The sequence below is a fragment of the Haemaphysalis longicornis genome, unplaced genomic scaffold (genome assembly GCF_048455015.1).
Source record: "Haemaphysalis longicornis isolate Haplotype H1 unplaced genomic scaffold, Haemaphysalis longicornis Haplotype H1 scaffold_4, whole genome shotgun sequence".
NCBI lineage: Eukaryota > Metazoa > Arthropoda > Arachnida > Ixodida > Ixodidae > Haemaphysalis > Haemaphysalis longicornis.
In genome coordinates, this window is record NW_027526361.1 from 37470107 (window position 1) to 37494123 (window position 24017).

At 46.6% G+C, this 24017-nt stretch overlaps 1 protein-coding gene across 1 annotated transcript in view; it reads left to right on the forward strand.

Moving 5' to 3' along the window:
• Positions 1–24017, forward strand: part of LOC144178518 (protein maelstrom homolog) — a 44112-nt gene that overhangs the window by 15031 nt on the left and 5064 nt on the right. The window contains exons 6-12 of the mRNA XM_077706433.1: positions 1664–1855; positions 4963–5101; positions 9860–9922; positions 11829–11946; positions 15089–15238; positions 20989–21034; positions 21118–21327. Of these exons, the coding sequence (XP_077562559.1) occupies positions 1664–1855; positions 4963–5101; positions 9860–9922; positions 11829–11946; positions 15089–15238; positions 20989–21034; positions 21118–21327 (918 nt within the window). The remainder of the gene's footprint in view (positions 1–1663; positions 1856–4962; positions 5102–9859; positions 9923–11828; positions 11947–15088; positions 15239–20988; positions 21035–21117; positions 21328–24017) is intronic.

Consider the following 24017-nt stretch of genomic DNA (forward strand, 5'->3'; position numbering starts at 1 on the left):
AAATGGACTCAAACTCAAAATGGACTCACTCAAAATGGACTCACTCAAAATGGACTCAAACTCAAAATGCACTCAGAACTCAAAATGTACTCAGAACTCAAAATGGACTCGGAGCTCACTAGGTCTCAGGCGTACTCAAACTCAATTGGACTCAAACTCAGTCGGGATCACTCGGCTCAAACTCACTCAAGCTCAAACTCACCATGCCACACTAGCCTCGTGCTCACTCAAACTCAAACTCACGCGTGAGTTTGAGTCCAAATGAGTCTGATACCGCTGTCAAACGTGCCTATTTAAGTGCACTTACACAGAGTGCACTCGGCTAAAATGTCATTCGGGAGCAGCTTAACGGCAAACGCGAATGACACTTTACAAGGAACGCACTTTAAGCTGAGTGTAGTCCCCAAACACACTTTACCGGGGCCAGCTCGCCGAGTGAGTAATCTCGTGAACAGAAGTCAGGAAATCAGAAAAATTAACCTACAACCGCAAGCGTTTAGATGATAATACGTAACGTTTAAAGTTATTTATAGATATATTACTTATTTACTTTTACAAAAATTGAAGCGGCGACGAAAAATAAGAAAATAACCTCTCTCTCAACAACGTGCCAGCGCCGCCTGGTGTGTGTTTTGCTCCATGGCAGCCATTCTCTGCGGCGTTCTCGTAGGTGGTTTCTTGTGGCCCTCTGATTGTGTTCCTGCTTCAGCCTATTTCTGTTGTATTCAACGCTTTCAGATAATTTCCTCCAAACAATAATGCTGCTGTCATTCGCTGCGCAGTGAATAACAGTGAAGATATGAGCGCCGGTGTTCAGTCGCCGTCAACGGCTCTGTGTTTTGTGGTCTTGTGCGAGGCGCCGATTGCGATTTTTAACAATGTAAACACGACGAAATGTTTACATTATTCCTCACGTGATAAAGAAGGGGAATTTCAAGTAATTTTGCGTAATATTTACGCCGGCTATCGTCACTGACATCACGGCCAAGGGCACTTCATTTTGTCGTTTAGCAGCGCGCAGCCTAAGTGTCACTTGGGAAGCCCGAGTGCACTCGGCGGAAGTGCACTTAAATAGGCACGTTTGACAGGGGTATGAGTGAGTGGACTCATGAGTGAGTTCGCCGACCTCTGGTGGCTACAAATTAAAAGCTGTTTTTGTTTGTGTCACTTTTAGATAAAAAAAAGACGCAGTGCAGGGCCTCCAATAGCAGACTAGCCATATTTCTCAGTACTATAATAGTGCTACTTCCATGTCGGGAGTTATGTCCCATAACCCTTGTATCCCATAGCTTCTGGTTTCGGGAAAGGCCTTCGTCCTGCTGTGCACATAAATGCTGATCAAGGAATGAGTGCTACCGAGCATGGGTTCATGTGTTCAGTTCTTGCGTTTGGCGGCCACTTCTTTTAGGGAAGCAAAAAAAAAATGTTTGCATTTATTTGGTGTCGTTCAGCGTTCCCGCGTGTTCTCAATTGGCAGTGGTCTAAATGTGCAGTGCTTCATTAACATCAGCCTTCGTAATGCGCATGGCTCTAGCTTATGAAACACCAATTTTATTTTTTTTTGCTTTTGAAGACACCCGGATTAAGCGATTTATTGAGATGCAGCCACGTCGCACCTTGGGCCCAGTTGGTCCAAGAATTCAGGAATCATCTCTCTGCCCAGGTGAGAACACACATGGCATACCTATCCAAGGATACGAGGACGCAGAGAGTAACTACGAGAAGCTTGTCCAAGACATCTTCAACTTTGTGCAAGTCGACCTTGACAGTGACGACCCGCTGCCGCCGCTGTTCTGCCCCGACAAGCACATCGCCCAGGCCCTGGGATGCCTGCGGTGGCTGGAGGAGCGCTCCCGTGAGTGGCCACCCTTCGCTCGGGGCCGCTGGGTTGTCATTGGCCAATTTGTACGGGACGTGATGGGCTCTGGGGGAAGAAGGCGGGAAAAATTTAAACGGCTGCGTACATTGAGCTAGAATACATGTAGCTTGTATTCACTGGTGAGGCATGCATGCAGGCAACCATGTGAGTGCGCCATCACTGGTTACGTCGGGCTCCGCGGTATGGTGGTACTCATCTGTGCTAAGTGCATAATTTGTGTTCGACGTTCCAAACTCCACTTCACTGAATGCAAAGTAATGCCTCAAGTCCCATGTGAGTGCGATTAATAACATCTCTGTTGACACCACCGTTGAGAATCGGATTCAAACGAAGCAGACGACGCACGCCGGTGTTCTTTTTTTTTTCTTTTTTTTTTCTTCAGTGTGGGCGCGGTGGCACAAGCTGTGCGATGTCCGTGGCTCAGCCGCCATGTTTGTGGCCGTTTCCAGTGTTGCCAATTGAAATGGACAGCTTAACTTTTGAATGATTACCACCTATAGGAGGGGAAACAGCCCATTGCGGCAATCGTGGCCAAGCGACCAGATAATGTCACAATGATAACCTATGGTACTTCGAAGCCCTGTAGCTGCAACGTTGAAAGAGAAGGTAGCGGCAGCTGGTGGACAAAACGATAGCAGCCGCAATTTAATTCGTGGGCTGCGTAGTGAAACGCCAATTGCGGCGGCCACACAGTTTCTTCTCCCGCAACAGATGCCACTAACTTTACCTTGGCCACTTCAGTGCTTGTGATCTCTGGCCGCCCTAGAAAATGCCATTTCTCCTTCTGTCTTGTTCCTACTCCATGCCTGCGTAGAAGCTTCGCCAATGATTTGGCAGTAGGTGACGAGCGTGGTGGGTTGGTTCGTCACGGCTGTGGCAATGTAGGACTACTACTTCTTTTTCAGCTTGAGGCAAGTGAAATTTTCCCCCGTTCTGACGTATTCCTGCTTATTTTATCTTGTTCATTTTATTAGTCATAAACACAGAGGTTATGCGCTGATGGTGACAACTTTTCAGGACTAAAGGACCAAGGCTGCAGGGGTTAGTATTGAGCCCTGCCCAGAAGAAAAACATTGGACTGGGTAACTAAATTACAGGGTTTATTAGCCAGTTTGTCTATACCGAATAGTTCAGAGATCAGCTGTTTGGGATTTTTAACTTGCATTTCATTTTCGGGTTCAAAATGAACGTGGGAGTGTCATTAGAAAAGTTCAGTGTGGAAGGATATAGGGCAATAAATTTCTCGTCCCCCCAAGGAGCAAAGCAGATCTGTGGTGAAGGGGCAGAAGCATTGGGTGGCGGGAGTCTTTTGTGTGCAGCTATTCGACGGTGGGCAGCCAGCTTTTAAAACTGGCCGTTTTGTTGTTGGAAGGGAAGATACCAGGTGGGGGTGCGCATATGTGAATGATTCATGACATGGTTGTGGAGGATCGCTGAAGATCAGCGGGAAGCATTGCTGCATATCTGGGAATGTCTCATTAGGGAGTTTGTGCTGTTATTTGTAATGAATCAGATGTGATTAAGCATGCAGCAAAGTGGATTCCAAACCTTTCAGTAACTGAACAGAAGAGATGCAAATGAATGGTTGCACCAGTGGTCAGAAGAATTGTATTCGGTGGTACTTACTAAGTTTAACGAACAGATATCGGGAGCGCATGAACTTTTGGGGGACATGTAGGGTAGTGTGGCAGTTAAGCTTCCGAGCTCAGTTTTTGTTTTTAATAACTTTGGGTGCCTACCAGCACCATTTCGTAATGTCAGTGCCCCAGTCCAGTTGTACGTCTAATTGCTAAAACAAGAAGTTTGGTTTCAGGATTACTTAGAAAAATTGTGCCAATAAAAAAACAATTTGGAGTTTAGAATGGATGGTGACTTGACGAGGCATCCAGATGAGCTAAGGGAAGAAGAGAGGTGGACATGTGGGACTTGTTCTTTTCGCTGCCAATGCGTGTGAGCACTCAGTCATTGAAGGCAAGTTGAAATCATAGTGGAACATTTTTCAGTGCATACACTGTGCTGCTGAAGCTCGAGATTGGTCCCAATTGTGGCAGCCGTTTTTCTGAGAAAGGTGAGAAACGAGGTTATGGCGCAAGTTTGAAGATCCTCCGGTAGTCTAAATCAATCCGTATCCTGCTATTATATTGCACCTCATGCATAGCTTTGGCACGTAGCCCCCCTCCTCTTTCGTTTCCTGTACATTTGTTATTATTCTTTTTGGCTTTGTTTTTGTTTCCTGGCAGTCCTCTGTGGGCAACAGTTTGAAGCAGACGGAGGGCATTTTTTGCAGTTCACCACCACACAGTCCCCAGCTTACTGCACATTCCTGACCAAGGGGACCAGATGGAACTGTGCCTAAACAGACAATACATCGCTTTGCCTTAGTTTGTCAGGCATCACTGCTCTAGTGATGTCACTGCAGGTTACCTGCTACGGTGGTTCAGGGGCTAAGGTGATGTGCTGCAGAGCCTAAGGATGTGGGTTCGACCCTGCCACCGTGGCCGCTCTTCAGATGGAGGAGGAAAGCAAAAATGCTTCTGTGTCGAGATCTCTGCTCATGTTGCAGGTCCCCAGGTGGTCAAAATTAACCTGCAGCCATCCACTACGGCGCGCCTCATAGCCCAAGCGTAGCTGCGGGTCATAAGCCCCTGAAAATTTGAATTTCGACATCACTGAAAGTTGTTTCACAAGAAAACTAAATGGTCCACATAGACATTACTCAACTTGAATTTTTGGCTGGCAGAATGCTTCTGTGTTTAAATATTCAGACTGCCACATTTTTGAATAGATATAATCCAGGTAAAATGTTTAATTCTGCTTTGGAACTGAAATATTATAATGGGCTGCTGTGTAGCTGCTGTGATATGCGAAGATGTGCTTGCACAGTAGGGGCAGGTAGTGTAGGTGGTCTCGCTTAGACACAATGCTAAAAAAAATTTTTTTTCTCTGGGGGCTTTGGTTGGCAAGCAGCACTCTCGAAACAAGTGTGCTGCCTAGAGCCCCAAGCCAGGTAAATGTTTGGCGTGAAATTGTTTGGAACCTCGTGGTTGCCACTGTAAGTGTGGTTCCCTCTCTCCCCCTTGCAGGCATGCTGGTTGACTTCCAGGTCTGGGACATTCTGCCGCTCCTGCGCAAGCTGCGGTTGATGGCTGGAGAGGAAATCTCGCACGCAGAGGCTGAGGGGATCTTGAACACGGCTCTGTACGACTATGAGATGAAGTCGCTGTAAGTGTGGCATCTCGGGTCTCGCTTTTTTTGAAGGGCTCTTATTTGTACAAGCTTTTTCGCATTTGCCCCCCCACCCTTTTTTTTTTTTGTTTTTCATGTAGCATTGGGCTTTGATACATTAGTAGCTTGCCAAGGGCCTGAGTTGCACAATGAGGAGGCAGAGGTGGCTGTGGTTGGCTTACTTCTGTTGCATGCCCTATTTTGTGAATGCTACTGTGTAAGCCATGTCAATTTATGCAGGAATCTGGATGAGTTTGCATGCTTTTTATTCATGTGAGAACTGCTCTTATTTAAAACATTCCATTTTCCACTATGCTCCCTTTTTCGGGCTGAGGGAACAATCCCACTCACAGTTCAATTACGCACATTAATTTAGAAAATGCCACTTCAGGTTCCTTTTTTTTTTTGGCGTAATTGGCCGACGATTGAAGTTATTGAGCAAGATTTCATCCCCCAACACTCGGTTTCAAATTTCTTTACACGTACAAAAAGTTCAGCTGCACGAGTAAAATTGCGCGCAATGTTGACAGAAGGTTGGATGTCCATGCCGAGCTTACGGTGGGAAAAAAACGCTCTCCACTAGAGCCGTGGTTCCAGGAAAACACTGGGCCAGTTCCGCGATGCTTGAAATCTTAGCGCAGCGTACAATCTGTGGTCATCTGTTTGAATACCGTATTTACACGATTGTAAGTCGACTCGAATGTAGGTCGACCCCCAAAAATTGCCTCTTTCAAAAAAAAAAAAAAAAAAGGCGAGTGCCGCCTAGAAAATCGTATCACAAAGAGAAGCTCTTCCGTCAACCCACACGGCAGCTCTACCATCATCGATGCTCCCACAAGAGCCGTGCGCTCGCGGTATGCGCGGTAGATGTTAAAGGGACACTGAAGTGATATGTAAACATTGCGGGATTACTAGCGCAAATTGTAGTCCGGAGTCCCCAGGCCATGTTTCGACCACTCTAGACGCGTTTACGCGATTTTATTTAGTAGAAAAACTAATTCGAAAATGCTGTCCTCCTCTCTTTACGCTCGCCCATTTTCTGTGGCGTTTTCGTGTGACGTCAGGAGGGGATGAGCTGGCAATTGGCTGCGGCGCTACTGCACGGCTCCCCGGCCAACAGAGTCAGTCGGCCCAGCGTTTCGTCGGCCGGCCGCCGGCGGGTCGTCGCAGTCCAGGAGGTTAAAAAAAATTGCTTGGTCGCAATTCGTTCGCTTAGTTGAAACGAAGCCAGGACACGTTTGTGAATGGAAGAATGTGCCTTTCTTTACTTGGTTTGTTTGTTCACTGTATCTAGCTCCAAGTCAATCACACAAGCGCTGCACAAGCGCACATGCGACGCTTCGCTGACTGGTACGCCAGTAGGAAAACATAAGGCCTCTTGAAGGCGGGAGAAGAGTCAGCGAAGTCAATGTAGGTACTAAGGAAATAAAATCAACTGATATTTTTACCGTACAGCGTAAAACTAGGGCGCGGGAAGCACTTTTTTGCGCTGGGCGAACAAGCACAGCGGTCAGCAGCACGACTACGCATCTGCGAACGCTTTTCCGTCTACGAAATGCAATTGCTAGACGTGAGCTACTGTGGAAACTCGGGCGACGCTTACTGCACGAGCGCAGTACAACAAATAGTCACCTAAACCCGCCGCGGTGGCTCAGTGGCTAAGGCGTTGCGCTGCTGAGCACGAGGTCGCGGGTTCGATTCCCGGCCGCGGCGGCCGCTTTTCTGATGGAGGCGAAAAGCAAAAACGCCCGTGTGTACGAGATTTCGGCGCACGATAAAGATCCCCAGGTGGTCAAAATTAATCCGGAGCCCTCCACTACGGCGCGCCTCATCGCCTGCGTTGCGTCGGCGCGTTAAACCCCACAATCAATCAAATAGTCACCTAAGCTGCTTGAAATGCCAAAACTAAATAAAAGTGTAAACTGGTTGTACAATATATACCCTATATTAGCGGAGCCATCGCATCCCGCTCCGTGGCTCAGTTGTCTGAGGTGCTAGGTATGTCCCCGCAAGTGTTTTCCAAGTCACGAGTTCAAATCCCCGCGGGTACGTGCTTTTTTTTTTTTTTTGTAAGTTAACTTTTTTGTTTGCCGCCGATGTATTCTATATTGAGTTCACCTTTTTTTCGGCCGCAACGTTCATGGCTACACGAACTAGTTCACAAAACGCGCGCAGGCTGGCACTGCCGCGCTAGCGAGTTCTCGTTGGCGTGCTGTTGCCATAAGCACCGACTGCTTGCAGGCAGTGGGCACATGCCAGAATGAACAAACCCTTGGCCTGGTGCGAACACACTTTTTACGATACAGGCATGAGGGAGGCAAGCTCCAAATATGGGGGAAAAGCGCACGACATTTGGGCGTCTGCGGGTACGCGGAGGGCATTCATGCACTGCGTAGGTCTCTGCTAGTGAATGCTACGACTACAAGCTGTCCTGGGAGGCTTATCTTGTGCATTTTACAGCCGACAACATGGCAGAAGCGCGGTACGATGATTACTGAGATATTGAGAATGCCCATCCAACAACGCCATTGGTTATGTTTTACAGAACCGAAACCGAAACTTGTTTGATTGCTAACCTTGGGCATCGTCCAATCACGGCGCCCCTCCTCTCAACGTCACAGCCTTAGTTGGTGCGGCCGCCGCAAACCGCGCATGGTAGTTTTTCTTCTTTCGCGCTTTGTAAAATAATTACCGATTTGTCAACCGGATAAATGATGAAAAGTGTGCTAATTTGAGCCAGTCTACGCAGTGCAAGCAAAAACGGGAGCTTGACAAATTCACTTCAGTGTCCCTTTAAAAAAGAAAAGCTTTTGTATAAGCACCCGGAAGAACACATTCGCTGCAAGATGACAACCATCGAAGGAACTGGCAGCGGCCACTGCCGCGTGATACCAAAGCAAACATGGCGGCTGACGGAAGCGGTGGCGCGCGTGATTTACTTCTGAGCTACTAACCTCCCACCACCGCATTCGGAAGTGTACTGAACAACGTGATACGATTTGGGCTACGTTAGTGCGGCGCATTGAATCAAGGGATTCGCTAATACTCATTTTGTTTGTTAGAGACAAATAAAATGCTTCTTGACGCGTTTTTGCACGCGATTCATGCGTGTCGGTGTTGCGCGGGCGACTTTTTCACGTCCGCGTCGACGATTCCGCGCGCGGCAGCTTCTACTGCTTTTAAGTTCTACCACGCGGCAGCGGGAGGAGCCTGACGACTTGCCCCAATGGGGAGGCGCGCTCTTCGTGGTGGCAGTTGCCGGCTGGCACCGCCGGAGATGTTTAGGCTTATCACGGGGGCGGATATTTGATTGGCGCTTTCCCTCGCGGCGCGGATAATGCTTTATAGTGTCGTTTTCGACCACATTATCAGATCCCTTCTTGCACAAACGTCTTCGTTTGTGCCTTCAGTGATATCTTAGGGAGTGGTTAGAAGCGGTCGCTGGAGCTACGCGCACCTCTTCGCGGCTGGCGACTCCTCCATGTTGCCGCCGCCGCCGTAGCTCGCAGCATGCGCGTGGTATTCACGGCAGCGTCCGCGCAGCACATTTTCGCGAGCAGAAAACGCCTCATGCGGTTCACACTTTAGACCATAACCATGGGAACGAGGGTGCAAAGCTGTCCCCACTTCGTAACACCCCCGATTTCTCGTTTCTCTTGCCGTTACTAGTGGTAGGCGGTTCAACTTCGATTCTAAGTCGACCTCCCGACATTGGATTGTCAAATTTAAAAAAAAAAAAAGGTCGACCTACAATCGTGTAAATACGGTACTTGTACCAATCTCTCAGAGACCAAAATATGTGAAGGGTTCCAGTCTTCTGTCTTCTTTTCATTGTTTTGCTCGACAATGGTCCATTGTTGAAATAAGGCCTCTTCAAAGTCGTATTCAACAAGAAATGTCAGTGTTCTTTGATAAGGATAGATCTAAATTGAAAACTCTTGGCAAATATTTTAAAGTGCTCAAGGTCATATTTGTAAAATATGCTTTTAACGGGTCGACGCACTTTTGGTTTGATCAAATTTGTTAGCGCCGATTTTGAAACTACGCAGTCCTGTGAAAACGGGACATTATCGTGTATTGCGACAAAAAGACGGGGTGCCAGAAGTGGACCTCGAAAATGGGACTGTCCCGGCCAAAACGGGATGTCTGGTCACCCTACTTATGGGAGATCAGAACGGCGCTCCTTGTGGAAGGCAGATGCGGTCTGGCCCACCTTCGCAGTGCTTTTGCACACGATCTGAAGAAGGCACAGACGCAAGACACGCTTTCCCGGGTTGGTGAGAGCCAGTGGTAGCGGTGCTTGTGGAGTCTGAGGGAGAGGGGGAGGAGGAGGTCGTGGCGAGCAGTGTCCGCTGGAAGTTTCAAGTCAACACGCAGAGCAGTTTGTTTTGTATTATGCAACTGCCGTTGGCCGAGTCACCGCAACGAGCACTTGCGCGGCGGAAATGTTCCTGTGCGTTGTAGCTTGTTTGTGGAGTGTGGCTTTACCGCCGAGCACCCAATGCTGCCCCGCACTGCTTTAAACTTGCAGCACGTGCATGCAGGGTAGTGGCACGCTTAATCGTAACAAAATGAAAAATGAGAGGGGGGTGCAGGCATTGCTTTTGAAGGGAGGCCAGTTTCATTTTAGTAAATAAGCCTGACATTTGAATTTGGCCCTCACACTTCAGTGAATGCTTTGTTCTAGGTTTCCACCTGATTGTTATAGTTTCTTTTTACATCACTGAAATTAACCGGAACATTTTCACTTTTCAGGTGCTCCTTCCACCTCGAAATCGACAACAAGAACTGTGCATTGGGGGAGAGCCGCCGACTGGCGTAAGTTAAGCAGAGTTTTTAAAATCGATTTGACTTGGCGTTGATGTTGTTCGTGCATTCACCCTGTGAACTACTGCGTTTGTTAAAACCTGTCAAGGCCAGGTTTAATGTTTAAAAACTTGGCCTTGGTATCGGACTTAAAGCTGCTGTTGGAGGGAAGTGAGATCTGAGCAATGTCTAATGACCAAGCCGTTCAGCTGATTCATGAATGCTGCTGCTGCTTCTTCTTCTTCTTCTTCTTCTTTTTTTTTTTTTTTTTTTTTTTTTTTTTTTTTTTTTTGCGAGAAAAGTGTGCATAGTCTTTCTTTCAGCCCGGTTTACTGACGTCAGCCGTGGTGACACTCGCAAGACCGCAGGGCGAAGTTTTGTGCATTGTGAGCTCTTTAAACCTGTATAAGCTGCGCAGGAACGAACAAAAAGTGGATATTCACTGTGAACTGATTGAAAATCGGAAGTTTTAAAAGACATTGCAAACCACCGAGACAAGGGCCATTGGTGGGATCTTTTCTTCCGAGCATGAGCTAAATTAAAGTTACGGGCTTTCACCAAATAGTGAAATAGCTGTTTGCGTTAAAGTGCCGCAGTTAAGGGTTTGATGAATTCAGTCTCTTATCAAGGTGCATTGCTGCGACATTGATACTGGTTCCACGCAAATTTGTGACTGAATTCGTTTGTTAATTGCTTTGGAATTATAACGAAGCACTTTGAATTTCAGTCCCAGTTAGTTTGACTTCAAAGTACACAACCCTCATTAATTGGCATTTTTCCTTAACCATTGTCAGCTCATCGTAGGCAAGGTGGATGTGAAGCTTTGGGGAAAGTTGCTGGGGTGGGACTAACATTTGTTCTGCTGACGTAATTACTTGGATAATTGAGTGCAGTTTGCGTTACGGTCGCCATATTTGTTAATCTTTCGCATGATGGTTTTTGTAGTGGAGCAAAGTTATGCATTGTCTTCTTTGTGGCGCTCTGAATTCTTCTGTTGTGCTCTAAAGGGTGGTTTTTACAGCAAAGCTGTCTTGTGGTAGGTTCTGACCAAAAATGTTTGCGTCTATCAGGTTGCGTTGACAAAGAATTGCACCGCATCGATAGAGAATTTCGATGCACTTTTAGCTTAATGTGTGCGTATGTGTGTAGTGCAAAGGGGTGTCGCAGGGTGAGTGGCATTACTGGTTTTCGTGCGTTGCAGCAATTTCTTGTGGGTGCTGAAGTTAAAACCCTCGCACACTGCTTTTGCTTGCTTAGCTGTAAAAGGCAGGCTGCTACGAGGGTGGCTGAAGCAATGTTTAAACAAGCTTGTAGACATCACTGCTTTTTATGGGGCAGCCATGTAAAAGCGTTTGGTACCATGTTTTCAGACTTTTTAAGCCCACAAGTGGTTGCTTTCCAATGCAAGAGCTGCCGTTGTTGGCTGCGAGCCACTTCCCTCAGTAATTGGTACAGTTGGTGCTGTGCCCTGGATGGGTCACAAATTCAGAAGAATCTTTTTCGCCACCCTTTCACAGCTGCATGTGATAAGGGGGGCTCTAACATAACGACAAATGGAGTGAACTGTCAGCAGATAGACCCAGCTAAAACCCCCTCCCCAAGTGTGTGTGTGTGTGTGTGTGTGTGTGTGTGTGTGTGTGTGTGTTTTTAAATCTTAGCACCCCCTTTGTTGAGGCCCTTGTCACATTTCTCGTCAAATGTTTCAGGTAAATGTTATGTCGCACTTAGGGCTGCTTTTAGTTGCAGAATGCAGCTTCAGTGGTCGCCTGTTTTAAGTGTAGGGAGTGGGCAGCATAACGATGAACAGGCATACTCTTTCACTCCCCATCATTTGGTGCTTGCCACGGCAGCTACCGTTTCACTTCTGGGGCTCTGATCAGCTGCTGAAAGTGTGTTGGTTCTTCTCGCATGTGGGCAGGTACAAGCTGTCCAATGCCCTGATGGGGGCCTACAAGATCGACCGGTGCATCGAGTACCAGCACCTGCCGCCGCGGCTGGACCCGGACTTGAGCATTGAGGTGTCCCAGATGAACCTGGTAGGTGGTGCCGCTGCTCTCTCCTTGCCCAGAAGCCTGTCCTTAATGTCTCTGTGTCTTCTGAAGGAACGCTCCACTGCTGCAACTTTCACTAGCTTCTCTTCACTTGTGGCGTGCATGGGCCTGTGTCAAATGGGTCGTTATAGGCAAATATGATTGGCTTGTTTTGTATCTAATTTTATCAGGGTCCCATTCGACAATTCAAGCAGCTAAGAGCTTTCTCTCTCTGGGGCCATATTTGTATTCACAAAATTGTGTGTATGCAACCTGAGGGAGCACCGTTTCCAGGCAGTGTAGAATCCTGCTCTGGTTGGCCTTTAACTCTTTCATTACGGCGGAAAAACGGCCAATTTGAGAGCTTCCACAAAAATTTTTTTTCTCTTGAGCTACTGGACACATTTAACATTGCTATGCACGAAATTGTAACTTATAGATAGCTTTTTCAAACACATGACAGCAGTTTTGTGAAAGGTACAATTATTTACGGTTTATTGGTCAAATAAACAGAAAAAAATGAAAAAAGTATTCGCACAATGTATGCAGGCGGTTGTACTGAGCCTAAAAATTATTTTAGGGGTTCTGAGGTATACAAGTTGTTCCTACGTTCCTAAGCTATGATTCGTTGTATACATCAACGTTGTACACCAAGTTTCGGATTTTTACGGACCTGTCAACTTAGCAGCCCTGACTGCTGTGCCATTCCGCAAAGCCACTCGAGAGCAAGTCTATGTTTCTAAAATATGTATCCAGGCATATTTGCTTGTGTTCTCACAAAATCTTTATCACTTCAGTGGTAAAAAACAAAAATTTTACACTCTTAAGAAGTGTCGCGCGTCGCTCTGCAGTGCTAATCTGACACTGACACAGATGCGAGGCTACCTTGAAAGTGATCATGCGATACAGCGCGGTGCATTTGTCAAAATATCCCTGCTGCACATTGTCCAGACTCTACACTTGAAGGTCATGCCGCAGTCATCAGATAGGAAGCACATTTTGTTTATAAATACAGCGCGAAGTCAAAAGCGAACCTTACCTGCAGCACCTGTTGAGGCCGTTAAATGGGAGCCTCTTCAACAAAAATCAGCAGCAGAAGTCGCCGAAGTCTTTGCCACAGCTGTCTGCTTTTTCAGAGCGCGCCGTGAAGTGGATGCCATTTTAGCGCAATTCGCCGCTAACTCGGGCTCAAATTTCACTTTCGGTGCCGTCTCCGCACGTGAAATGTGAGCAAAAGATAATAAAATCGAAAAAGGACTTGTCAATGGATACGCCAGATGGCGTTGTCTGCAAAGCGCCGTTCTTAGCTTTCGCGGGACATTTGAAATCATCGCACTCCATGCCTGATGGCCTATGGCACCGTAAGGAGAGAGTTGAAGGGGCCATGAAGTTAAGATGCAACTTTGTTCAGTTCAAAAGAACTAACCTTTAGTAACTCACTCAGCTTCATTGCATTAACGAAAGATGTTTCTTTGCTCAAAAAATGCACGAAATGCTGAAAAAAATTCAAAATTTTACGCTCAAGTGATGTACCGTAGTTGCATGAAATAACACCAATTTTTTTCCCGCAATTTGTGCCTCCAAAATGCCCCTCACGTTATATTCGGGCTCAAACATAGTGTGACCTTTTTTTCTCGCCTTTCTTTCTTCAAATACCTTCGTCCTTGGCACGTGCCTCGTACTACTACGCCTGGGACGTGAGCCGTTTTCGGCATCTCATACTAAGCGAGGCAACCACTCGAGGATGGAGGAACTATCGTGATTGCATCCTTCAAGCCGCACCGACTCGAAAGGCATTCCGTATACCCAAGAATGGTTGCTACTGTAAACTCAAGAATGACCTGGCAGAATTAGTTTGCGAAAGTCGCTTCCATTTTTTGCCTGTAAATGCTGAACTTGTGCACCTCAAAGCCAGAGAGCTTGCACGTGAGGCCGATGGGCCTCGTGTCATCTTCACATTACTTCGCGTTATAATCGTAATGTATATATATTTTTTCAGCTATGGAAAGGCCAGAAGTGCCCCCCTCACATTATATTCGAGGTCACGTTATTTACGTGCCAGTACGGTATTACGGGCAGAAGTGACTTTAGATGGGCGAGCCCTGAAAACAGTTATCAGTATGTTAACTGCACGTTGGCATTGAAGTGGTATGATTGAAGGGAACTAGAAGCCCTGATACAATCGCCCAATCATGTTTCTAGGCATTGGCTTAGGTAGGCGTCCGCCAATCACACAAACAAGGTTACGTGATGCCACAGAGAAATCGCTGGAAAGTGGCTGGGGCGTCAGCACTGCTAGGTACGTTTTCTTCAATATCTCGGTTACTTGTTTGAAGTTGGCGATAAAGTTGGTGTCACTATTATCGGGAAAAAGCAGCCTTTTAATGAACCAAACGGGGTATTTTGCCTTCGTGACCCCTTTCAGTGCTTGCTGCTGTGTGATTTTCCAGGTTATACAGTACAATCTCGTTGATACGATTCGGCATACGTTTTTCGGCCTAATACATTTTTCTTTTCATTCCCAGCCTGCGACCCTTAAAAATAATACATTTTAGCGCGTTTCATACGATCACAGCTAGGCCGAAAATTGGATATTACGACTGCAAATTTTTAAAACTTTTACGTTTATTCTCCGCTATACTACCTCAAACTGCGATCCGAAAAACCACGAAGTTTACGTTGCAGAGCCTCTGAGGCTGCGACAGCGCCAGTTGTGCAGTGAAAACATTGCTTCCAGGCGTTGCTGCGTCCAATGATGATGACACTGCAGGCAATGCGCTACATAATTGAGCGAAACGTATCATAACCAAGGAAGGTGGAAATGCTCTCGGCAGGCAGCGACTTCCCTTCCCAACTTCTTGCCAAGCTGCGTGCTTCCCAAGCTGTTCCTTGATCATTTTCTGCCTTGTTGCGCTGTTCAGTGGTACTGCTCTTGTTCTGAGGCGATTTTGTTGTTCTCATCTGGCTGCCTTGTTTCATTTACCCTCATTGGATGATGTGATTTTTGCATAATACATTTTGTTTTCAGGTTCCTGTGAGAAACGTATCATCGAGATTCCACTGTAATTGGCTCATTTCTCCCACTGCATTCCCAATCATTTTGCTTTAAGCTGGCCATTCATATCACCTCTTTGCGTCTGTTTTTCAGAGACCGTCCCGCTTTGGCCGGGGATACAGCACGAGGCGTGTGCCACCCATGGGAGGCGGCGACTACTACAGGCCCAGCCAGCCTGCCTACCCAGGCAGTGCCATTCCCAGGGAAAACCGGAACGTGGCAGACTACTACGACGAACAGACGGTCAGCTGTCTCCTTTTCTTTAGCTCTCCCTGTAGGTTCCAAGGGCTGGCGCAGGCTGTTTCCTGCGGTTCGCCATACAGGGTGGTGCGACGATAATTGGAACACTTCAAAAATTGTTCCCGAGCAAACCGCCGCTCTGTTCACGCTCAAACTTCACACGAAGGTCGCATTTTGTAGTCTATTTTGTTTGACACCAGAAACAATGACGGTACTTACCTGTTTGTTCTGAAAACAAATAAAAACGATTTTCGCCGTACGGGAAAATGGCGGCCGATTTGGACGTGCGAGCCAGCGCAAGCCAATCTTGGAACGACGGCACCACCTGGGGTATGCAGAACAGAACGCACATTTGGGATTCACGGTAGGAAGGAGCCAAATGAGGTAGCAGATGATCATAAAACCTGCTATCACATCTTCTGCAGAGCTCTTCGAAATAACTGATTTTCTGATCGTCTGCTGCCTCATTTGGCTCCTTCCTAACGTGAACCCCCATTGTCCATTTCACTCTGCATACCCCAGGTGGTGCCATCGTTCCAAGATCGGCAAGATCGGCTTGCACTGGCTCGCACGTCCAAATCAACCGCCATTTTCCCATACAGTGAAAATTGTTTTTATTTATTTTCAGAATAAACAGGTAAGTACCGTTATTGTTCCCGGTGTCAAACAAAATAGACCACAAAATGCGACCTTCATGTGAACAGCGTGGAACAGCTACGCCGAACCGCCCCTGTTGCGCTAAACTCGTTTTTCCGCACCGTCATATGACCGCCGTGATGATCCGTGCTCGATAACTTGGCTGAAACATTGTGTTTTCGGTTTCATTAAGGGGACACGCGGGTCGAAAAAACGCGATTTTTTCGAAATATACCGATTTTTTGTTTTCCCTTGCATTAGCATCTTTGACTATCCTTCTTTCATGGGTAAAAAAATGAAAACGAAATACGAACGAGAACTTAGTGAAAAATGTGTCTGAATGACTCGCGGTGACCCAAGAAATCGCGCAATCAAGCCAAATTTCGGCCAGGTTTGAGAATTTATTCCGCACGGCAGCGTGGCTAGCCGCCATTTCGGTCACTTGAGAGAGGTAGATCAAGCCTTCTTCTCTCGATTGAGTCGCTCGCCAGTTTCGTATCTCCGCGTAAAAAAAATAAAAAAAATGTTTCTTCCCGCTTGTTTTGCGAGCTCCCACTGGGCATTTAAATCACGTGACGCGAAAGCGGGACCGCCATTGGCTCTTGCCGCTTGTGAGCCGCCATCGCCCGCATCGTTCCGTTCGCTACTTCGCGCTATCTTTTCTATTTCCTTATCGTGCGTTTTTAATCGTGAACGGTGAGGAGAAGCGTGACTTTTGTCGCCGGAAGCAGCGTACTTCATGCCGGTACAAAGGAAAGCGCAAGCGGCGCAGCATTGTGACGACCACGGCCAATGCCGGCACGACCGGCACCGTGAGGCCTAACGGCGCCGGGCCTTCAAGCGTTGCAAGCGCGGCTCTACCAGGCGGGGCTGATTTTATCAGCGAAGATATCGGCTTTATAAGCGCATCGGAGAAGAAGTCGGCAGCCTTCCAAGGTGAGGAGACAGCCAGCCACGGGAGCGGTGCAGTTATCTGTGAAGTCGGCGCTCTGACTGACCTTGAGTGGCGCCATGTGCGCGACGTGCGGGAAGTGCGAACTCGTCGTAGTTGAGGTTGCGAACAAGCGGAAGGGCCTCGCATCGGTACTGGAACTGAAGTGCAAAAACGAGAAGTGCCCTGCGGGAGTGATTTCTTCTGTTTACTCGTCGCAGCGTGCTGCCGCCGTCGGTCGCGGAGGCCGCAAACCGGAACTCTGCAGGGGAAGTCCCCATGATAGTTTCGCCCGTTTCGCCGTCAATGTGAAAGCGGTACTCGCTGCACGCGCGATTGGCATCGGACACGATCAGCTGTGCAGGTTTTGTGCCATTCTTGGTCTACCAGAACCACAGCATCAAAAGACGTTCTACAACACTGCCAAGAAAGTTCATGTTGCGGCCACAAAAGGCGTCTCTGACAACCTTGCTGAAGCAAGGCAAGTAACTGCGTTGCAAGCTGGTCAGACTGACCTCAGTGTGATTTTTGATGGTACTTGGCAGAAGCAAAGACACGAGCCACAACAGTGTTGGCACTGCCATTTCTCTTGACACTGGTCTCTGCCTGGATTTTGAGGTGCTGTCAAACTACTTGTACTTGTAGCCGCCACCAAAAGCTTGATGAGCAAGAGGAGGAAGTGTGGCAAGCCTTTCATGCCTCTTGTGTGTGAAAAAAATGTCGACTGCTCATACCATGCCATGGAGACGGAAGCAGCACTGCGCATCTGGCACAGGACGCTATCGTACAACCTGCAGTTCACTGTAGTGGAGACTGCCACTGCCCTCGCAGGGTTGTGGTTCAACAGGGGCCACACTAGCTTTGAGCAAGTTCTCCAAGAACTGGGAATCTTCCCTTCAGAAGAACTGGTCAGACTAAGCAATGCAAGTGACCAGCGGAGGATCAGGCAGATGTGTGCCAAGCTGACTGCTAAGGCTAGCCCCATTGCCGCAGCCTGGTGAAACGGTCCCATACCATGGACTACCCCAGCAAAAACCGTGAGGGTGCAACTTATGCAGCAGGAGCATTCTAGTTTTAGTACCTCAATGTGGACATTTCAGACTGTATCCCCACCAAATTTCATGTTGTTCGAGCAAGAATTTCTGAATCTGCCAAAGAAATAAACTTTCAATTGCGTTTTTCTCAGCTTGTTGTTTTTGTCCGTTTTCTGAGTTTGTGCACACTTATTTTCCCACTTAAAGTTGTCGTATCAGGATGAAATTTTGCACAGATGTTCATTATAACACGTAGAGTGCACAAATCTTGTTCATTATGCAATTTGTGTCCTTAGATATTTCTGACGGTCATAAAACAAAAATATGCAGAACAAAAAAAGGCACACTACCAGTCATTTTTTTTTCGTGGTGAGGAAAATGATGATGAGGCTTTTTCAGGTAGATTTGTGCACTCTGCAGTTCATAAAGAACCACCTAGGCTATTTTAAAAGTTTCAGAAAAAATTTTTACTATAAAAAAAAGTTTGCACAAAAAAGCCACTTTTCTGAAAGTCGTGCAGCGTAACATTTTATCCAGAACAGCTATTCAAAATCCGATTACATATATGACCAGAGGAGCTCAATCTCTATAAGCTGGGAAAATTTCAGCCTCCTAACTTCATTATTAAAAAAAAAGTTGTTTGGAGGAGCACGTCCCCTTAAGGCAGTTACTGTTTCAGTTTTATCGAGGCTATGAGTGGCTATGAAAGTTGACTTTGTCTTAGCGATAAGGCCGCAGGCTCTAAAAATGCCTTCTCCCACTGATAGTTTCATACGAATATTACTAGGGGGAACTCTGGCGCTGCGATCGCGGGCCGCTGAGGGCGGCGCCATTGCAGCTAGCGACGTTCCTCGCCTACTTGGCTTAGCTAGCCATATGCCTTCTATATTGTCTCAAAGCCGAAACAGCAAAAAGCAGGCAACATCTTTTTCTTGTTCATTTTGCATAAAGCTCTAAATAATTCCTGATGAATAAATCTTTTTGTAGCTTCAATTTTGTAGTAACAAAACAAATTTGAATAATATTTTAGAGTAATATTGTCGCTTTTGAGCAGCCAGAGGCAACTTTTCAACCTGTGCATGAGCCATGCCAAGGACAAGTGAAACGTGCCTGCCCGGTACATGATGGAACGCTCGCTGAAGCACGGCCCCCCTAGGCAGTGGCACCACATTTCCCCCTAGTATATTTTAGTATGAAACTCTATGCTCCCACCTTCTCTGCCTTCTCTTTGCATTTTTTTTTTTTTGTTTCGCATTTGCACAATTTTATCTACCAGCGTCGGCCGCTGCACCACAATAAAAAAAATACCTAAGGTAAAACTTATTTGTGGCTTATCGCTAGCAGATAGAATAATATTCACAAGAAACGTAGTTTAGTAGAGGAAATTTGATAGAATAATATTCACAAGAAACATAGTTTAGTAGAGGAAATTTAGTCGCCCATTTTTGACGATCCTGGCTTTACTTCCCGCAACATTTCGCAGTGGCATGTATTGAACAAACAGGTTCTTGTACGCTTTGCCCTCGCTCGTCAATTCGGTTTGCTGATGTTGTGAGGTAATTACTCATTTTCGCCTGTGAACTTTAGGGTTAGCTTTGCTTATTGGGGGATGGTCCAACATTAATCATGCCTTCTAACACGCTCTAGTTACGTAGTCTACACCGCAAGTTCATCGACTCTCGCAACCCTGTAAAGGGCAAAGACAAAACTATGTTCAGCATCGTACGGAATAAAACCGCTGTTTGATAAAAAATGCTAGCAAACACCTTTTGCGGAATTCCACCATGCGTTTGCTAAAACACTGGCTGGGTCTGGGGCTGGGGCTGACACTGGATGGGGCTGGCCCAGCTGCCAACAGGGAGGTTAGGCAGGCACCATAATGCTGTGAAGTGGTGTTACAACTGCTCCAAATTGCATTTATCGCTGCTCCATACCTGCTCCAAAAGGCCTTCCTGGCTGCCCCGAGCTTCCTACTAAAGGCACTTTTTACCTGCTCCCAGAACTGCTACCAAACACGCGTACCCGAATCCACCCCTGGTGAAATTTGATCGGGAACACAGCAGTGGTTCGCTCAGGAAGAATTTTTAAAGTGTTCCAATTATCGCCGCGCCACCCTGTATTTACCCGATTTTTACGCACACCTTCTTTGCACAAAAGCACTGTTTGAATAGGCATTGCAACTGGATGTGGAATGAAAATGGTTGTGGTCACAGTGTGACGACGTCATCACCGTTGCAAGGTGTAATGTGCATCTTTTGTAGCTTTTCTTCTGGTGCTGATCTGTAGGCCTGTTAACCAGTTTTGCATTGTAGCCTTTCTTTATTTTGTTGCTGGTGTCGTAGAGATACTTGCTAAATTGCTTAGACCTGGTTTTCCTGTTTTTAAGATCGGCATTGGCCTCTGGGCCTTCTTCCTGCTAAGCTCTTTCTTGTCCTTTGTCTTTCATTTTGGACTAGTGAATTGGGTCAAAAATCTGTAAAGGTCAATGCACAAATGGTTCTGTCCACAGTAATCCCTTCCCTCATCAACAGTCCTTCCGATCTGCACTGCTTTTCGAGCATTGCACTCAGAAGTACCCAGTTTCAGCGCTGTTAGCTACAGCAGCACGTTTAACTTAACTTGATGCAAGCAGGTCGACGTGCAACACCAGGTGTTACCATATTTGCTCGCATAATGCTCGCACTCTCGTAATGCTCGCACCCCTAATGTGAGCTGCCAAAACTTGGATTTTTCGTTAGTTTCCTGCTTCATGCCCATGTCAACCTTGCACTTTTATTATTAAGGTAAGTCCTGGTTGGAAATGTCTTGGTTATGTAAAATACCTATTCAAATTTTATTTAAGCTCGTTTTTACCACTCGAAATTTTTTTATGCATAATTGTCTCACTCCTTAAAACTTCACACCAGTTTTTCCGGAAAAAAAAAAAGAAAAGTGCGAGGATTATGCAAGTAAGTACGGTATGCTTAATTCTACGCTGTTTTTCTAATGGAGATGAGAAGGATGACAAAAAAAAAAAATTAGCTTGCATGTGTGAGATTTCAGTGCTCATGAAAGACCTTGTACGTGCCCTTAGGTGGTCCCAATGCAGCCCTGCACTTAATTCCACTGTTCTTGACTTTTGCTTACTATGGTCCCCTTCATGTTTGCACCAGGGTCCAAGGGTGCGTGCCGCTGACAACTGGGGCACCCACCAACCTGGTAAGTTTTGTCACGAGCGCGAAACTGCCTTCTTCGTAGCTTGCCTAGGTTCACACCCGCTGCCTGTTGCTGCGAACGTGCAGGGTGCAGCAGCGTGAGCGTGGACAGCGGTGGCGACGACTTCCCCTCGCTGAGTGATTCGATGCAGTCCAGGCCGGCCAAGGCCAAGAGCGGCCGCACTTACAGTAGCGCGGTGACGGCGCCCTCCGACAGGACGTCCGGCGGGGCTGAAGGCTACAGGGGTGGAGCCTCGTACAGCAACATCAGTGACACTGCCAGCGTTGCTGCTTCAGGTGGGTACTGCACACTCGCCCTGCAGTTTTGGCTGGAGGGCGTTATATCGCACAAAATGTGGTGGCATACAATGACTGCCTGGCTGCATTCAAGAACTTGCTAACCCGTGCAGACCACCGTGATCTGGTTATGCCATCGAAAAAAGAAAGTCTTGCTGGCTGGTCAGTGGCTGGTCGATCAATAAATATTCTGTCTGTCATAAAAAGCTGGATCGATTGGTCTATAATGTGAGCGGTGGGAGGACTCGGTGCTTACCGTCGTGACGAGTGCTATTGTGACGAGGTCGTTGTGTTGATACTGCACTGACATGCTTATACGACAAGCAGTTGTGACGTACGAATGTGCAGCTTTTTTCTGGTTGCTGAACAAACATCACATGTGAGATGTTTGAGTTCAGCTACATTCTTGCCCCAGTTTAGGAGGAGAGCCTTTTGCTTGTACTTACTGCGAGAAAAAAAAAACTTCTATTGAGAATGTTGAGCGATTGTTTTTTGCAATATCGTCACCAACGTCCATGTGTGCGAGATTTAGGCATGCGTTAAAGGTCCCCAGGTGGTCAAAATTAATCCTTAGCCCTCCACTATAGCACGCCTCATCACCTGTGTTGCGTCGACGCGTTAAACCCTACAATCAATCAATCAATCCAGTAATATCGTTGCCTCGTGTTGCTCAGCAGTGTGTGCAGTAAGCGTAGAGTGGATTCTGGAATCGCTGGGGAAAAATTGTGGGATGCTGTCACCACCACTTGACAAAATTCTGCATCAAAATAAAGCTTTGGATTCTTAGCCTCGATGTGCTAGAAAACAAGTTTTTTTTGCTTGTCTAAAAAAAACAGTTACAAGTTACAATTTTTATTCAATGCTGTCGGCACGACCCCAGAACTGTATGACCCCTCTTTTTATCCTGGCTGTGCAGTTTCATGCTAAAAACGTGTGGAAATGCGCGCTTTTCAGTTTTTCAAAGTTTTGAAAAAATCTGGAAGTATTTCGTGTAATTTCTTGCATATTTGGGACCTAAGGTTTCTAAGAAATTTTAAGTATTGGCTTACAAATGTCAGAGTTAACTGCGAACAATTTCTACCGAGCCCAAGGACGCGGGCTCGATTTCCCTGCTTCTGCGGCTGCTTTTCTGATGGAGGCGAAAAGCAGAAATGTCCATGTGTTCGAGATTTCGCCGCACGTGCAGTGGGGTGTGCTTCCCACAAACAGGCCAACCACAAACACGACGCCACACATAGGCAACTGACCCAATGCTTTATTTCCGTTGGAATATACAGGGTGTCCCAGCTATCATGCACCAAGATTTAAAAAAAGAGTAAAGGCGTAACTCGAAAGAAACCAGGTGCATAATGTTTGCAGTACTGTGAAGAAGCGGACAGTATTTTTTTTCTTTAATGAGACTTAATTAACTACTTGTAATTAATTTTCTAATTCGAGAAATACTTTCCTAATCACTAAAGTGTCAATGAGGCACTTGTAGGTAACCACGAGGGGCATCTAACTGCGGTATTTTCAGCGATGAACTAATTGCGTACACATTTATTCTGACTGATAAAGGAAACCCGCGAAATATGAAAAATACCACGTGACGGCGCCTCCGCGCGCACCGTAAAGCAACGCCCTCAAACAGGCTGCCTCTGAGTTAGCCAGAATGAAATAGATAAAAGAAAGAAAGAAGAAATCGCGACCGAGTTTGTTCCTTATCTGCACACGCGTCCAGCGAATCTTGCTGCTGCTGCTCCTTCCATGCATGCTATTATCAAGGTGATGCGCTGCCTCTTCGGGCGGGTAACACGCGAAGCAGTTGCTTTCAATCAGCTTTGTTTGGGGACACTGCTTTACAATGCGCACATAAGTGTCGTCACGTGGTATTTTTCATATTTCGCTGGTTTCCTTTATCAGTCGGAATAAATGAGTATGCAATTAGTTTTTCGCTGAAAATAGCGCAGTTAGATGCCCCTCGTGGTTACCTACAAGTGCCTCATTGACACTTTAGTGATTAGGACAGTATTTCTCGAGTTAGATAATTAATTGCAATTAATTAATTAAGTCTCATTAACAAAAAAGTTACTCTCCGCTTCTTCACAGTACTGCAAACATTATGCACTAGGTTTTGTTCGAGTTACGCGATCTCTCTTTTTTTTTTTTAAATCTTGGTGCATGATAGCTGGGACACCCTGTATACATGACCAATGGAATGGTTGAAATAATGCCCTCTGTTGGTGCGAGCACAGACTGCAGTTAAAGATACCAAGTGGTCAAAATTAATCCGGAGCCCTCCACGCAGTGTGCCTCATAACCTGTGAAGTTTCAGCGCGTTAAAATACATAATGATAAAAAAAAAAATCCGAGAAATTGCTTGTCACACTGTCTTTGGCGGGAAAAAAAAACTGTTTCGAGTGGTCCTTCCTTGCTGTAGGGTAGTACTTGCAGCAATGACTGTGCAAAAATGCTGAGCACCTCATTGTCTGTTTCTAGCAAAACGTACAATCTCTCTCTCTCTCTCTCTCTCTCTCTCTCTCTCTCTCTCTCTCTCTCTCTCTCTCTCTCTCTCTCTCTCTCTCTCTCTCTCTCTCTCTCTCTCTCTCTCTCTCTCTCTCTCTCTCCCTCCCTCCCCCCCCACTAGTGGCAGGGTTGCTATGTTCATAATGTATGGTGTCGTCGATGTTCACTGACTGGTTGGACTGGTA